The sequence below is a fragment of the Castor canadensis genome, chromosome X, assembly GCF_047511655.1.
Source record: "Castor canadensis chromosome X, mCasCan1.hap1v2, whole genome shotgun sequence".
NCBI classification, from domain to species: Eukaryota; Metazoa; Chordata; class Mammalia; order Rodentia; family Castoridae; genus Castor; species Castor canadensis.
Genome location: NC_133405.1, coordinates 113,439,684 through 113,456,434, shown reverse-complemented (window position 1 = coordinate 113,456,434; position 16,751 = coordinate 113,439,684). Strand labels below are relative to the sequence as shown.

General features: G+C 32.0%; 1 protein-coding gene across 13 annotated transcripts in view; it reads right to left on the bottom strand.

The window, feature by feature from the left end:
- The window catches only part of Dmd (dystrophin), a 2,168,746-nt gene that overhangs the window by 1,117,006 nt on the left and 1,034,989 nt on the right, over window positions 1-16,751 (bottom strand). For 12 of the 13 annotated variants that reach the window (XM_074062730.1, XM_074062731.1, XM_074062740.1 and 9 more), the window contains one exon: window positions 8,425-8,572. In XM_074062730.1, coding sequence (XP_073918831.1) covers window positions 8,425-8,572 — 148 coding nt within the window. Of the gene's footprint in view, window positions 1-8,424; window positions 8,573-13,608; window positions 13,757-16,751 lie in introns of those variants that run through there. The other variant, XM_074062742.1, reaches the window with a different exon arrangement.

Below are 16,751 nucleotides of genomic sequence, written 5' to 3'. Positions count from 1 at the left end.
CATAATGCGCTATGCTCTATCTTAGACTTAATATGCTAAACTCATGATGTCATAAGTTCATTATGGGAAAAGAGGTTCTTTAGCCAACCTCTATATCCCTAGCAGCAAGAAGTGTCTCAGAGTAGGCTCATACTGAATGTTTGCTGAATGGATTCTAGTAGTTAAGATATGCTACAATGAGTATGAGAATGTCACTATTTTGTTGTTAAATTGTTAGTAAATGAAAATTGTATGTACTCTGCACACGGAAGAGTTAGAAGCAACTCTTATGTAAAATAATTTTTTGATATGAAATGGAGCAAGAAGGGTAAGCTTAGGGATAATTTGCCCAAGCGAATAATACATTGAAAGTATAGTTCTTTCATTTACTTATTCATTCAGGAGAATATTGTATGTTTAATATATTTAAAAAATTGTTTTTTGTACAGGGGTATATTGGTGATAAAGACAAGGTTTCCATTCTAATGGAAAATATAGATAATAAACTTGCAAATCACTTACAATTTTAATAAGTGACAGTGCTATTAAGGAAGTAAAGGCAATAGATTGGAGAAAAAGCAATCCTATAGGTGTGTTTGTTTAGTTGTGTGTATGGATTCTCTTTAAAATAGAGGGGGTTGTAAAAGACATGGCCAAGAATATGATATTAGAACATGAACATAAATAAAAAGATGTGTACAAAAAGAAAAGGGAGAGATTGGGACATGGAGGATAGGGACTAAGGATAGTGTAGAAGCCTCAGCAAAAAAGAAAAGTATAAAAATAAGAACAAGCATTAGAAGGAACACTAAGAAGGTGTGTGAAAAGAAATATCAAGAAAATCAACGTGGGTAGAACATCTTCTTTGCGAAGTATTGCTATTTCATGAAAAATACATAGTAATATTACTATTATATTTCATTAAATATCAATTTCCACTGCTCCTTTCTCTAATTATTTGACTAGTTTTTCTTTTTTAAATTTCAGATTCAGAATTAACATGCTCTACTTTTTTTTCTCATACTGTCTTGATAATTTCATACACTAAGAATGGGTATCCTTAAGGATGACTTGTTTTCAATGCATATTAAGCAGTTCTTTAGTGCTGTGGTTATTAAAATAAGTTATAGTTTTGGTTCTTGCTTTGTCACAATAATGTACAACAATCTGTCAGTTTTTAAACATGTCAGGCTGGACAACAGAATTGTAAGAACAAGGATGACTGAAATTATTCAAATATTTTAATGTACTTATTTATGAAAGATATATTTCATGGGCAGTGATTTAGAGCCCCTCTCTGAATTTCTGTACTGTGCCAAACTCCTACTAAATCTGTTATTTACTACTTCTGAAAAGATGCACGGGAGTCAAGAAATTGTAGTAGACTTTCTAAGCAGCAGTGAAAGGCTAACAATATTTACAAAAGAATGAAGTACCCAAGTGTTAACTGTATTAAGACACTGAATTCTCATGCCACTACCACCTAAAAACATTGAGAAGATCATGTTAAAATGTATTCCCATCCTTATACATTGTTGTAACCCTAAAGCAAATGACTAGAAACAAATTGTCTTAGCAGTAAATTTTCTTGCCCATTCCCTTATGTTAGTATCCATCCTTTAATTACAAAAGGCAGGATAGCTTTGTGATCGCAAAACAAAATCTTAGGAAATTTAAGTACTGCTGGGAAAACATAAAGGAGAAGCAATGGTATGAACTATTCCTAACATTGGGGTTCCAATGAAGGGCAACAGATGACAGAAATATTTATTCAAGTGATTTTTTTCATCACAGTTTCTATCAGCATTTTGAGTCTCAGCAGCAGTGTGGCTGTTAAGAAGCCGTCAAACTCACCAGTGAGCTGGTGAAATCAGCACTGTAAACACTGACTATATAGAAAACATACTGGTATACAATTTAGTCTTTTGTACCATATGACTTTTTAAAGTAGTATTTGATTAACAATCTGTATTAATATAATGTCAATTATCTTCTATAGATTCCTTTGGGGTAGTAGATTATCAATTAAGTATTAAGGTGTATCCTAATAAAAATACAAATCTCACTTTCTGTACCAGATACTGTCTTTGACCTAAACACATCCATTCCATACTAATCATTTCTGTACAAGACAATGGCTTTTCAACAGCAGCGCCTGCTACATGAGGACTTTCTGGATTGCAAGTGGAGAAAGCAAAATGTGAAGAATGAGAAAGCCTGGGCATTTCCATTAAGAAGAAGAGAGCCTTTTCATGGACCTACTTGTTTCAAACTTTTGATAGTAGTTGTCTCAACTCCATTGTGCTCTGTGAATCTGAACTCATAAGAATTGGGTCCTTTACAAAGTGCTTTCTTCAACTGCTAGTCATCAAGGTAAGGCAAAACGGAGCAGCAGCTAAACCTGTTTTGCCACTTTTGTATTCTTGTTTCTTTACCATTTCTCCCCATTTCCAAGGTACCAGTGTCCCCTTTTTCTCACACAGTCATTGTTTTCCATCTTAGAGATCAACAGTAAGATTATCATTCTATAAGTACTTGAGTTTGTATGTAATTTTCCATTCTCCATGCCCATTTCCAATTCGAGAAAAGGCATATTTTCCTTTACTAGAAAATGACTTTACTAGCTTTTTTTTGATATCTGATGGTAAAACAATATAAACATTAAAACACACAATATTTAGTTCATGTTGCTGTAAATATTGTCTTGTCACAATGAATTTAGAGTTATTATTATATTTCAAAGTAAACAGATTTCATTAAATTTATTTAGAGCAACATATGTAAATATATTACACATCCACTGTAGAATATAAATTATGGAGCAGTAAAACACAGTAACATTGCAAGAGACACCAGAGAACTAATTTAGCACTAGCAATACTGTATTTGGCCTTAAAAATAGCAGTTAATTCATTTCAAGATAATATGTTGCTGTTCACTCCTGTGTTTGATTAACATTTGTTGATCTAAACCCTAAAACGTTTCATCTTCACAATCCCACTACTGTTGACTTCCTAAGGTTGATTTCAAATGGAATTTCTTAGGATTCAAAGTCTCATGCTTGTTCATGGCAACGTTCTTTAGAAAGTGTTAATTTTTAATATGGTTCACTAAGCAGAATAATCCCATAAAACAGTCTGTATTTCCATTTATAGGAAGAATATTCAGCCTTTTAAATACTTAATCTAATGGTGATTTTTTTATTGTTTCTATTGGCAATTATAAGAATTTTCAATCTCATTCAATAACAGCCTATGTTTTAAAACTTATTTCTTTCTAGTCTAGAAAAAACAGACTAGACCTAAATGTTAGGATATTTTATGATTTCTACTTTCCTGTTTTCACGCAAGGCAACTGATGACATACCAACCCACTTTGTCATCATATGAATTAACATTATTTTCATAACTTTCTTTCATGGTATTCAGTTTTCTCTCTAAAAACTCCCATTAACATTTCTTCTTATTTAGAAAATGAGTAGGCAGAAGTGTCAATTCTCTGAGGCAGATGTGTGTGGCTGAATTAGAATTTTCCTCAATTTTTAAACCAAGTGATATACTTTAAGAAGACATCATACTTCATGAAAATAAGGTTTAACAAAATTACCAAGTAAATCATTCTACATTTCAGATGATGAGGACAATGATTCAGCAAATTTTCAATTTTTATAAATATGAACTAATCACTTAGGAAGACTGATTAGTTACTAGAAGTGCTTACATTTAATGGATAACTACATTGTGACTAATGCCATTCTAAGTAGCTTAAACTCATTGCAGTGTTATTCCTATCTAAGAGAAGGCAGAGACATAGAATTAAGATACTTTCACAAGATTCTATAGCTATTAAGCTAAAGAAGCTGAATGTGAACCCACATTTTCTGAATTTAACATCCAATTTCATAACCACTCTTGCAAACTCCTGATATAGTCTAATGTGGCATAACAATATTTTGTTGTGTGATAAAAATTTGCATATTTACTCAATTACTGCTTGTAGAACAAACACATAAAGAGATAAATAGATAACTGAATTAACTTATTGACATATCAACTTTTTAGTGGCATCTCACATGAATGATATTTTCTCAGGTATAAACATAATCTATGAGGTTTTTAAAGAGGTTCCCTATGGTAACATTGTGAATTGCTTTGGAATATTCTTAAAAACTATTAATTCCTATATTTAATTTTATCATGCTTTTGTAACAGAGCAAAAATAATTGAGATGCATGGAACCAGGCCATCTTTGTGGTATTGACAGTCACTCTATTCTAATGGACAATATGAAGCATCAGTTAAAGCACTAATTTCTCATTTTTAAAGTGATAAAATAATGAATGGAATGCAATTCATTAGAACTGTATATGGACATGCTTGCAACATATACACAATTTTGTTTCATTTCATACCTAGAAATTATTCTATTGAAAATTATATGTATTGTGTGTTCAAATTCAAATATACATTTGTATATATTATATAGTATATTGGCTACATGGTTGATTTTCCTTAAAATAACTATTGTTGTTCATGTCAACAAGTCTTCCTTCTGCTGTTAGGCACCATCTAATTCTGTTTTCTAAAGGAATTTGATAGAAAATATTTAAACTCTCCTATAAATTATAAATAAATCAATAATGATGATGAATGAATTAATGCAAATTTCTAGACCCTCCATTTACCTTATAAGAGCAGGTTTCTTTCAGTATCTTACTGAACTCTTTCTCAGGCATAACTTACTCAGGCATTTTTCATGTGTTTGTGCACAATAGGTACGTATGCATGAGTGTGTGCACATGCACATTGTATGATTTTGGACATATCAAGAAAGAAACATGTTAACAGTTTAGAGGATTTATAATATCATTCACAGATCCTAAGCTAAAGGAACTTTTCACTAGACACCTAGAATTTCTTTTCGTATTGCATGTATAGATTAAGAAAGAATCAGACTAAATAAAATTAACTTTTTAAAACCTCTAATTAATGGGAAATTTTTTAAATAAATGTTCATCAATTTCAACTAAACTCCATGGTCAAGAGGTGAAGACTTTTGATATCCTCTAGTTATATAAAATTATTATATAATTGTATGCTTGTATAGTAGCAATGTGTTAACAGATAAAATGACATCAAAATCATTTGGACTTTAGCAACTTGCCAATTTGGAGTAAAAGGAACCAGATTTAAACTTCCAGTTTGAAAAACTTCAAGCAAACAGACAAAATACATGAAACAGTGGTTTTCAAAATACTGAATATCAGACATTGAAGGGCAAAGTCCCTAAGAAATTGGAAAAAAAAATGCGATGAGTCCCACAATTGCCCCAGCTTTCCATCTAGAGATTTCTAGACCTAGACGAAAGAAGAGGAAATACTCAAAAAGTCAGCCTACTTGAGACAAGGAGATGGAACTGAGAGTTGCAGAGGGCCAAGTTAGATAAAGGTCACAAAGCAGAATACTAGAAAGGAGAAAGATATACAGAGGGAGAACTTTGGAATACTGCAAGGGCTCCCTTCCAGTTTGCAGCTGAGATTTAACCAGCTCATATATGTGAGAAAACTATCCAAAGTTAAGGAAAGAACAGGAAACAAATATCAGAGGTCAATTTTGGTTGGGAATAGGGCTTGTTGCCAATGGCCACAGTAGAAAACCTATCACTTATTCAGAAATACTGTGCCTCAATAGTGGAACAAAATTAGCCCTAGTTAGTTACAACTAACAAAATATACAAGAAAGACTTGCAAAATATCAAGATGTTTCCAACTACATTAACTGGGTCCCAGAAGAAGGGATAAAAAATTTATTTGCTACACTGGGATTTGAACTCAGGGCCTCATTCTTGTTAGGCAGGCACTTTATCACTTGAGCCACTTGGCTAATTCAATGATATTTTATGTGGTTGCAATTTTCCTTTCCAGGTGGTTATTAATGATGTTCTTGAACTTTGTTTCATTTGTTCATTAGCCATTTATGGTTCTTTTTTCTTAAAGGCTTAGTCAAAGCTTTTTGTCAGTTTTTTGGTAGAATTGTTTGTTGTCTTACTGATACTGTTTTGTCTGTATACATATATGAAATAGAAAATAAAACCTTTTGCAATTGTTTTAGGTGTGGTGGGGAAGGACACGAGGCAGAGAGTTGGTGAGGGTGAACCTAACTTATTTAGAAATGTCATAACGAATCACTCCTACACAATTAATGTATGCTAATAAAAATGGGAAAAAAGAAAATTTATTTGAATACTAAAACATCAAGCACTTGAAAAGTTAAAATTCTCAATGTCTGGCATATAATAAAAATTATATTCAGAAAAACATTAAAAGAGTACTTATAGTGAAACATACATCAATTTACATTAACTTAGAATAGACATAATTGATAGAATTCCTAGATAAGGCCATTATATTAATTATTTTATCTATATTCCATTTCTTCAAGAAGGTAGAGGATTAAACATGTTGAATAGACACAAGGAAGCTATAAAAATATCCAAATTATATTTGAAAGGGATAGAAATAACAGTATATGATTAAAATACATACGTGAAGAGATTAAGCACACATGAGATATCACAAAATGTCAGATTAATCCACTTGATAATTGATATTATATAAAATGAATTATAGTGGAAAATGGGATTGCAAAGAAAATGAACATCAGCAAGTAGTTTGTCAACTTTAAGCAGCCTAATCCTAATTTGGAGTTCTCTTACTTTTAAAATAATTGCTGAAAGGTTGCAAAATTTGGTGAAAATAATAAAACCACATATCCAAGAAGATTAAAAGTTCTCAAGAACAAAAAATATAACAAAAACTGTACCACAGCATATGAATGAATTGCTTGACTTCAAAAGTGCTCCCTGATAAACCTACTGTATGCTAATCTCCATCTCAAACTGGGAACTCAACCTGAAAAAAGTCCCCAAAATCCATACTAAGGACTGGGGGTGTAGCTTAATAATAGAGCATGTGCCTACTATGCACAAAGCCCTGGGTTTGATTCCCAGTACCAACTCAAATTAAAAAACAACTATACTCTGGGAAATACAATGGTAGTATATATGTGCTGCTTGATTTTTCACAATAATTACATATTCTTTTTATGATAAAAACATGAAAAAATTGAACTTCCCAATCAACTCCCCAAAAATAAAAAGAAAAATATGGATTATCCACCTTTTGTCAGCAATCTTCAGAAATGCAAAAGGTTTATATTTCTCCCCAAGAACACCTTATATGGCTCTTATTTTTGCACTTAAGACAGATAACTCATTATGCTGCATTAGCTTAAAATTCAATGCAGTGCTATTAAAAATATATCTTCTGTATGATAACATATTGGAAATCTATGAATTTTCTCTTTCTCTAAATGCTAATGCTGGTGTATATACAAACTTGATTGATACACATATAATTATATAAGTTTTTAAAAGTGTTCATTTCAAGTGTTTACATAGCTTGTTGTATACATAGGTGTTTGAATGCTTAATTCCTTAATATCAAAAGACCTATTTGCTATGCAAAAATATTTGAGACTGAAGAATTATAAAGTTGATATCATATTTCTTTTATGAATCTAGCATTTTAAAATGTTTAAACTATTTAATAAACCACCAATTTCTTTGCTTTCATCTGTCTTAAGCAGTATTTTCTTGCATTAAAAATTGGCCACAATTCAAATTTACTTGATTGAAAATTGCAACATTAACAACTTGAGCTAAAAATGCTACAAAATACTTAAGCCTTGGTATAATAAACACAATATTTTATATCTAAATATATATGTGTATTTATCCCCCCACATACCTATTTATTTTGTGTACATATTCAGAAGACACAGGTTGAAATTAAACTATACACTGGCTATAATCCATATGTTTCATCTCCATTACCAAAACCATAAAAAAGTCAATAAGTACCAACAATTAACTCTGCATTGCTTTGACCTCTGGACTAACTCAGAAGGTTTTTTGTCAACAAAATATATAGAAATATTGCTACATCACCACAAATGGTCTTCAGGGCATCACAACTATAATTTTATCATGATAGATATTTCTAGCAACTTCATTAGTACTAAGTACAGCACAACTTCTCCTTCTGGATAGGTTCCAACACAAGGCCAAAATACACACTGACCCAAAGCCGCAGTACATGCTGCTGTAAGATGCTTCCCTACATCACAAATGCAATTATACTTCATATTTCATCAGATAAACCAGTCCTATCTAGGTTGACTCTCTTATCTTTTCACAAAAAGTTTATAACACAGTCTCCAATATGATCATTACGACGATTTTGTAGTACATATAGTGATGACGACAGAAGTCAAGAAGTGTAAATTATAGTCATCCTTCACAACCTGAACTTAAAGAAGTAAAACATTCACAATATTGTGGCAAATATTTAAACAATTTAGAAAAAGAAATATATCAAAAACCTACCTTAAGATACCATTTGTATTTAGCATGTTCCCAATTTTCCGGAATTTGTGTCTTTTTGAAAAATTGTTCAGCTTCTGTTAGCCATTGATTAAATATCTTCATATCATAATGAAAATGTCGCCATTTTTCAACAGATCTATCAAACTGCCTAGAATTGAAAAACATGGATCAAGAAAAGTAAGTAGAATATGTGAAAAAAATTTAAGGACACAGCATATATTTTGCCTATATTGACAAAAATATTATTTTGGTAGTTTCTTGCATTTATGGATTTCATTTTCAATTAAAAGAAATAATAACATTAACTAGGAAAGATGATATAAAATTAACGACTAATTTTTCCTTTAAAATTGAATATATTTCTTGTTTGAAGTAAAGATAAAGACAACTATTTTGCACTGTTAGCATTTTCTTCTACATGATCATATTTAAATTTTTTAATTTTAATTTTTAATTTGCTAATATTTAAATGCATTTTGAGACTTTTCAAAATATTTGTGGATCAAAATACCTCATAAAGTTTATCAGTTTCAATACCACTGTTGACTCAAAACCATTTACTCGTTAAGATCAATCATTCAGAATGAAAGACGTAATTAGCATTGTAGTCTCAGACAGAAGCAATTAACCAACTAGCTGCTATACTAGCAAAACTAGGTGATTGGTATTATGTTCATTTATCCTTCTTGCTTTATTGTATCTGCTAGTATTTCAAACTGGAATGCTGAAGGAACTTAGTTCAGGCAATGTATTGATATCTTATATGAAAATAATATTAAGTAGCAGATATTTGCTCACATTCTGGTCATAGAAGAGACTGAGGCAGAAATGACACAACCAGGGTTTTACATTTAGCTTAAGACAGTTGCACATCAAAAGAATCTGGGACATTAAAAAAACAACAGCAACAACAAATGTAACAACAAAAACACTAATCCTGGGGCTTCACTCCAGACCTATTAAATCAGTAACTTTGAAGTTTGGACTCTGATACTGGCTATTTTGAAAGCATCCATGTGATTCTAACATACATTCAAGGTGAAAATAATGAATATGAAGATTAGAATTCTTATGGAGTGCATGATCAACCTGGTCTCCAAAAAGAATCTGTTAGCACTAAGTCCATATCTATCCTTAAAATGCCTGGTGGTGGACTTGCCTCATTGTATAGTAGACTGTCAAGTCTCTTTTAGTTCCAGTCTTAAAGATATTGTAGATTGTAGTTCTAAATATTATATCTTTTCAGATCTTCACCTTCATTTAGGAATTTCAAATGACTTCAGAAGAAAAACATAACCATATTTACTTATTGGTTTACAGGGAAGGAATGTAATTCACATTTCATGAACAGTTACAATGAGCCAGACCTTAGACTCTTAGCTTTTCTAGTACTCTGCATATACCATTTCTTTAACGCTTACAATACATCTATAACATAACAATAATTCATACACTGTATTGGGGAAAACTGAGAAACTGTGTAACTTGGCAAAAGGTTATAAAAGGCATTAAGTAGCAGAGAGGTTTCAATCCATCTTTTTTTTTTGCTAAGATTTCATCACATGTTGATATGTTCATTGCATTCTGACAGACATTGCACTTAATCACTATACGTCTAACTTTAAAAATATCTAAAACAGTATTTTGGCAGCACAAAAAGTCAGCAAATGTTAGTCAAACGAGTTAGTCTCAATAGCTGGTTTAAAAATAAGAAACTGCTTTTGATAATGATATTTTTTAAGCTAATCAAATAAGGTATATCCTTCAGCAACACAATGATTTTGGGAATGTTTTCATGTTAACAAATAATTTAGCATTCTTATATTTTCAGTGGTATCTTATGTACAATAAACAATCTAAGAATACATCTTAAGAGTTTATTTCCTTTAAAAAAGAATTTACACTGAAGGTTTTACAGCCATTCTGTGACTGAGGTCAAGGGTTGTTTTGGGTGAGAATCTAAAAAGCTATGAAGCTTAGTTAATATTGTTCCATCTTGGTGAGACTGCAGAGGTAATTTCAATTTTCATTATATAATTTTTTCTTGTCTAGTGTTATGCAACGTGTTTTTATATTTCAAGAATCAGAATATAAAATAATGTTTAAATAATTCTTAGTGGCAGTCTCACATGCTAATGATTTCTTCTTCCAATTTTTCTCTTGCTACAGGCTAGCCAGAGCACACTGGAGTTATCAGTTCATCACAATTTACCAATGTATCGTTACAGAAGCTGTAGGTCTTCTTGGTTTGCTTTTATTCCTACTCAACTACCTGAATTATCCTTTTGCCAACACTTGTAGTTACTAAGAGGTGGAAGTTTCTCCAACATATGTGCAACAAATTCCTAGGCTGCTACCTACCCTAAAGGTTTCTAATCTCAGATCTGTTATACAGACCCATCCATCTACCACTCATCACACTGGCAATTATTGTTCTCCATCAGATTTCACAAACTCTCCTCTCACCCCTATTCCAAATCCACTTCACAGATTCTCTTTATTCTATATTCATCCAAGAGAAGAAAACCTCTAGAGTGCATACATTTGATCAAGATTCCCCTAGCTCTAGAAGACAAAGCTGGAAGTAAAAGAGAAGGAGAAGAAGAATGAAGGCCTGTGTTCTCCGTTTACATCCTTGTTCCACACCCCCAAAAGTGAGGTAGAATGGACTATTCCAGCTATAAAGGTCTGACTGTAATTCCCCTAATCCCTGCTACTGCCTCAGGATTTGGGATTTGCACACTGGTCACATATTCCTGAAATGTTCTCTTTTCCTTTTGCTTTCTTTTCCCCAACTCCCACAACCCCAAAATTTGTACCCTTAAATACTTCACATAAACAACTTAGGCTGTCAATTGATAAGTATATAATGTACTCAATATAGTATACAACTATTAAAACTTGGAAAGCAGTGAAGTTTATTTAATATTATTATAATTACCATTAAAATGAGTAACTCTATTCAAACAAAATATTAAAGAATAAAAGCATGTGCTTTATGCAAGATGACATTTAATGTGAGTAATAATATTTTAAACCCCATTTCAAGCATCACATAAAAAATTTAAAATACAGTTTTTAGCATTTAATATGGGATGTTAATGGGAGAGTCTAAATCTATTCTTGAATATACTATGTTGAATTACATTTTTATCAAGTCTACTTATAATCTTAAAATCTTTCCCATCAAGTAATATTCTAAGTGAATATATATAAAGTTTTGATGATTTTACAAAGTTACATTTATAAATTTAATTTGTAATCTGCCACTGTGCTTCCCAAATGCTTCTCACTCCATTAATTGAATCATCTATGAATGAGGAAAATGGCAGCAACAATTAAAACATAAAGAGACATTAAATATAGCATTAAGCAAAATGAATATATTTTACCTTCTATAATATTTCTAGGGAAAAAATGTTACATTTTTTCTGGAAGTAAGAGGAAATGTAGACCAAACTAAATAACGGACAAAAATGTCAGTGTAAACATGTGGATAATAAATCAAGTGATTTAAAAATTTTGCAAATATTAAAATTCTCATTCAGTATGCAAGCAGTATTTAAAATTATACTGCTGTTTCATTTATGTGCAGCATAACTTATTTCCTGCTGTTCTAAATCAAGTTAGTCATATTATTCTCAAGCATAAATTATATTTAGGGAGTTATTTAGGTACTTTGGGACATACTTTAATACTTTCAGGCCATTAAGGTGGTGCTCAATTCCAAGAAATACATTTAAATAAATAACACCCTAGTAGCCTCTGACATATCCATTGTGGGTTTATTCTTAGGTCTGCAAATTCAGCTCTAGGCTACTGATTATTTGTTCCCACATATTTCATCTTTGATTAGGTAAGTAGGAGTGATCTTGGTTAAAGTCTCATGGTCCAAAGTATAGATGGTAATAAAAGTTAAATTTGTTATCTACTCCAAATCATAGTAACTTGCTGCTTTCTCCCTTCTATCGTTTGGATGTGGATAGTCCTCCAAGGGTCCATGTGTTGGAGGCGTGGCCCATAGCTGTAATTGTGTTAAGGTTGTGGAACCTTTAAGAGGAAGGGCCTAGTGGGAGATTATGGACTACCATCAGCAGGAATTAAAGTAGCTCTCCTAGAAAGGTTAGTATAAAGGCCAGAGTCTGGTTCTAACCATTTCTCTCTGATTTCCTGTCTGGTGATGTGACTGGTTGCTTTCACATGTGGTCCTGCCACAAAATCACAGCTATGAAAACAGGCTGATGCTGGTATCATGCCCTAGAGTCTCCAGAACTGTGGCTAAATTATAAGGTTGATCTGTCTCAGTTATTTCCTTATAATGACACAAGCTGACTAATATCTCCACAACTACTCTCTGAGGAAAAGAATTATTTAGTAAAACCTAAGTATAATAGTAGCTTCTCTATAGGACATGACTCATTTTCTCATGACTCCAATTCTCTTCATCTTTTCCTACACCCATCTTGTTTATCACTTCTAAAGCACTGTCCCCAGCTTTATAAGCTAAACTAGAAACCCCATATGTAATTTACATACTAAGTTCAGATGAACACATGTAAAATTAGACTTCATTCCAGCAGAATGACAGAGTCAATGCCACCACTGGATACAGACTTGTACCTGAACCCATCCCCATGCAGCTTCAGACTGGAAGAGTAATGGTCAGACTATCTAGGTTGGAATCCTGGCTCCACCATTTACCATGTGGCCTTGGGCATGCAAGTTACCTCCCTGAAAAGTGAGTACAAGGTAGTATTTACCTCCTAATGTTAATTATGCGAGTGAATTAATCAATGTAGGCAAATTTCTTCACACAGTATCTGGCAGTGGTCACCACCACTTGATATCAATAGATTTTAAATTACAACCATTCTGGTTGATATGTGTGGATATTTTATTTTAGTTTTTTTTTTTTATTCATATGTGCATACAAGGCTTGGGTCATTTCTCCTCCCTGCCCCCACCCCCTCCCTTACCACCCACTCCACCCCCTCCCGCTCCCCCCCCTCAATACCCAGCAGAAACTATTTTGCCCTTATCTCTAATTTTGTTGTAGAGAGAGTATAAGCAATAATAGGAAGGAACAAGGGTTTTTGCTGGTTGAGATAAGGATAGCTATACAGGGAGTTGACTCACATTATTTTAGTTTTAATTTGCATGTTGCTTAACACTAATGGGACTTACCCTCTTTGTAGGTGTATTGGCCACTTGGACATCTTATTTTGTGAAGATGACAGAAGTCTTAGACAGTATTACAATGAAGTAAAAAACACACTAGTTATTTCTTATAAACTGATCATTTTTTGAATACCATTCATGTCTGGTTTTGTCACTTCTCACTTTTAAAAAGTTTTCCATTCTTCTGTTGGATTTTCTATTCTTTCTTTAAAAAATTAACAAGAATTCATCATAATTATGGATGCACATACTTCATATATTAAATGTACATTTCAAATATCTTTTCTCATTCTGCATCTTTCATTTCTAAGCTATTAATGCTGTCTTTTGATATACAGAAGTTATTAATATGCAATATGGTGTACCATATTACTTTTAATTGATTAATGCTTTTTCCATTTGTTTAAATATCCTTACCTACCCAATATTCATTAACCTATTCTTGTCTATTATGTTGTAAACTCTTTATTAATTTGCTTTTCCCATTGATATCTATGATCCTTTAAGATTTTGTTTTTTGTGTATGGTATAAAATAGTATGCATACAAATTTTTCTAGCCATGATATTCAATTTAAATTTTTAGGTAAGGCCTACATAGAGATCAAAATGATGAGTATACAGTGAAAAAATAAAAATGCATACAAAAATGTCTGTCTCACTTCCAGTCCCCCTCCACTCTACTAGTTCAGTTCTGTTAATAAAAGTTTTATAATTTGAAATATTTATAAAGCAAGGCAAAGAACTGAACAAACATAGTGGTATAAAGTGATAGCTTTCTCATTCAGTTTTACTGTCTTCAATATAGTCAATGCTGGTATTTTTACAGCTTAGGACTGACATTTTATTTTGTAACACCCAGTTTATTTTATTGATTCCTAATCCTCCCTAGGTTGTGAACCTGGTTCTCATGCTTCAAATGAGTTTGGAGTGGTACTTTGATTTTAAGTCTAGTAATTATAATATTTGAGTTTAGGAACTCATTCTCATGTTTTTATTCCCTTCTTTTCTTTTTATAAATGTAAGCCAAGTGCATTTTGCTTTTCTTATGTAGTGTTCTTAATGCACTACCGCTTGATAAACAATGTAAATTAGTATAAGTAATCTCAAAAGCCAGCATTTTTGTTTTGTTTTCTAATGAGTTATTAAAAAGATGCAGTCTATTCTAACAGGATAAATATTTTAACCATTTCACTTTGAGTTAATGAAGGTTCACAAATGAGCAACATTCTTCATTGAGGAAAACAAAAAGCTGTGTCAACAAGCAATAGAACACACACACACACACACACACAAAACCAAAAAGAACCATGTAAAAATAACTAACTTGTGTTCCCATATTTTTTGAAGTAGCTTTACAATGCACATGATCTTGGTGCGAACTTGCTATACATACTTGAAATACATGTCTGAATAAATTATTCAGTCCAAGATGTGTCAAGTACAGGCAATACAGCTTATTCTCTTTCTTAATTGTCAAAATTTACATATTTTGTTTTCCTTGTTTCTCATAACTTTTCATTTATTGCCATGTGAACAAATAGAAAAGTTAGACTTTATTTGAACTGTATGACCAATATCAACCCTTTTTCCATATTTAAAGAAGGCAGGCATATTTTCCTTCAAAAGGAATTCTAGTTACTATGTGTGAACATCTTAGATTTCCTGTCTGGACATTTCCTTACAGAATCTCAATCAGTTTCAAAGGTTCAACTAATATCTACAGGAGGAGTTGACAAACATTATCTAGAAAAGTATCAAGAATAAATATTTCAGGCTTTGTGGGACACACTGATTATTTCATTACTTGAATCTGCTGTTGTATCTCAAAATAATCATAGACTGAATGCAAACAAATGTTGTGACTAAATTTCAATAAAACTTTATTTTCATAAATAGTTGGTAAGCCAGATTTGGTCCATGGATGGAGCTTATCCACCCTTGATCTTCAGGTTTGTTATGACATAGATCCTCATTTTGATCTTTACTTGAATTCCATATTCAGCCAGCTGTTTTGTGGAGTATCCTCTCCAGAATTTTCTATATTAAGCTCAAAAATGATATGTCAACCATTCTTATTTTCTCTTCTAAGTCTTTACTTTTATTTCTATTTTGATATTTCTAAGCTATAAATCTTGAAGCTATCCTTTACTCCTCCCTTTCTTTCTCACCATTTGTCTCAATATACCTTCAATTCTAAACCAGAATTGATGCTTTTATCCTCTTCTCTCTATCCCACTAATATGACTTTTGTGAAAGCTCCTAATATTATGTTCTTTCACAGATTACAGCTCATCTTTCAGTATTGTCAGTATCTTACCACTCTAATTTCTAAAATACTAGCCCTTCTTTCTTTTGGTTCCCAATATAGACATTCACATAGTCTGCCATATATGCTATACTCAAAACACTGAATATCTCAAAACCTTCATAATCCAAAATCTGCTTTTACTCTACAATGTTACTTTATTCAATGAGACCTATCTTTCCTCGAATTAGTTACTACCTAGGATAAAGTTCTCTGTCCTTGGGAAAACCTGTATTAACTTATTCTTGTGCTAATTACACATTTACATTTACTGAGGTGTTTTTTCCAGCAGACGGTAAGCCTATTAGAGAAAGAGAAATGCTTTTTGCATCTTTCAATTCCTAATATCAAGCACTGTTCTTGGCACAGGGTGTTTAACACATTTGATAAATATATGCATGGATGAACATCTCCATGAGTAATTTGCATAGACACCTTATTTCTTCTGCTTAGGAGCCATGAAGACTTGCATACCTCATTGTACCTCTTTAAGTATAAGTTATCTTAGCAATAATAATATTGTTCACCTTACACAGAATTTTGCAGAGGATAAAAGTACACTTTAAACCATAAATGACAATAACATTTTGAGCATTGTTGATGCCAATAATAACCTTTAATGACTTGCAAAGTTTGTAGCAACTATAACATTGGTACAGAATTCATAATTAATTTTGAAGACTCTCAATCTGTATTAGAAGTCATTTTCCATATAAGTCAATATTGTTTCAGAATATAGTTGCTCCTAAAGACAAATCAATTTTTGAATACAGATAAATTAGATTGTTCAATGATATCTTAAAAAGAATAATATATTTTGTGTAAACCCGGGAAGATCTAATG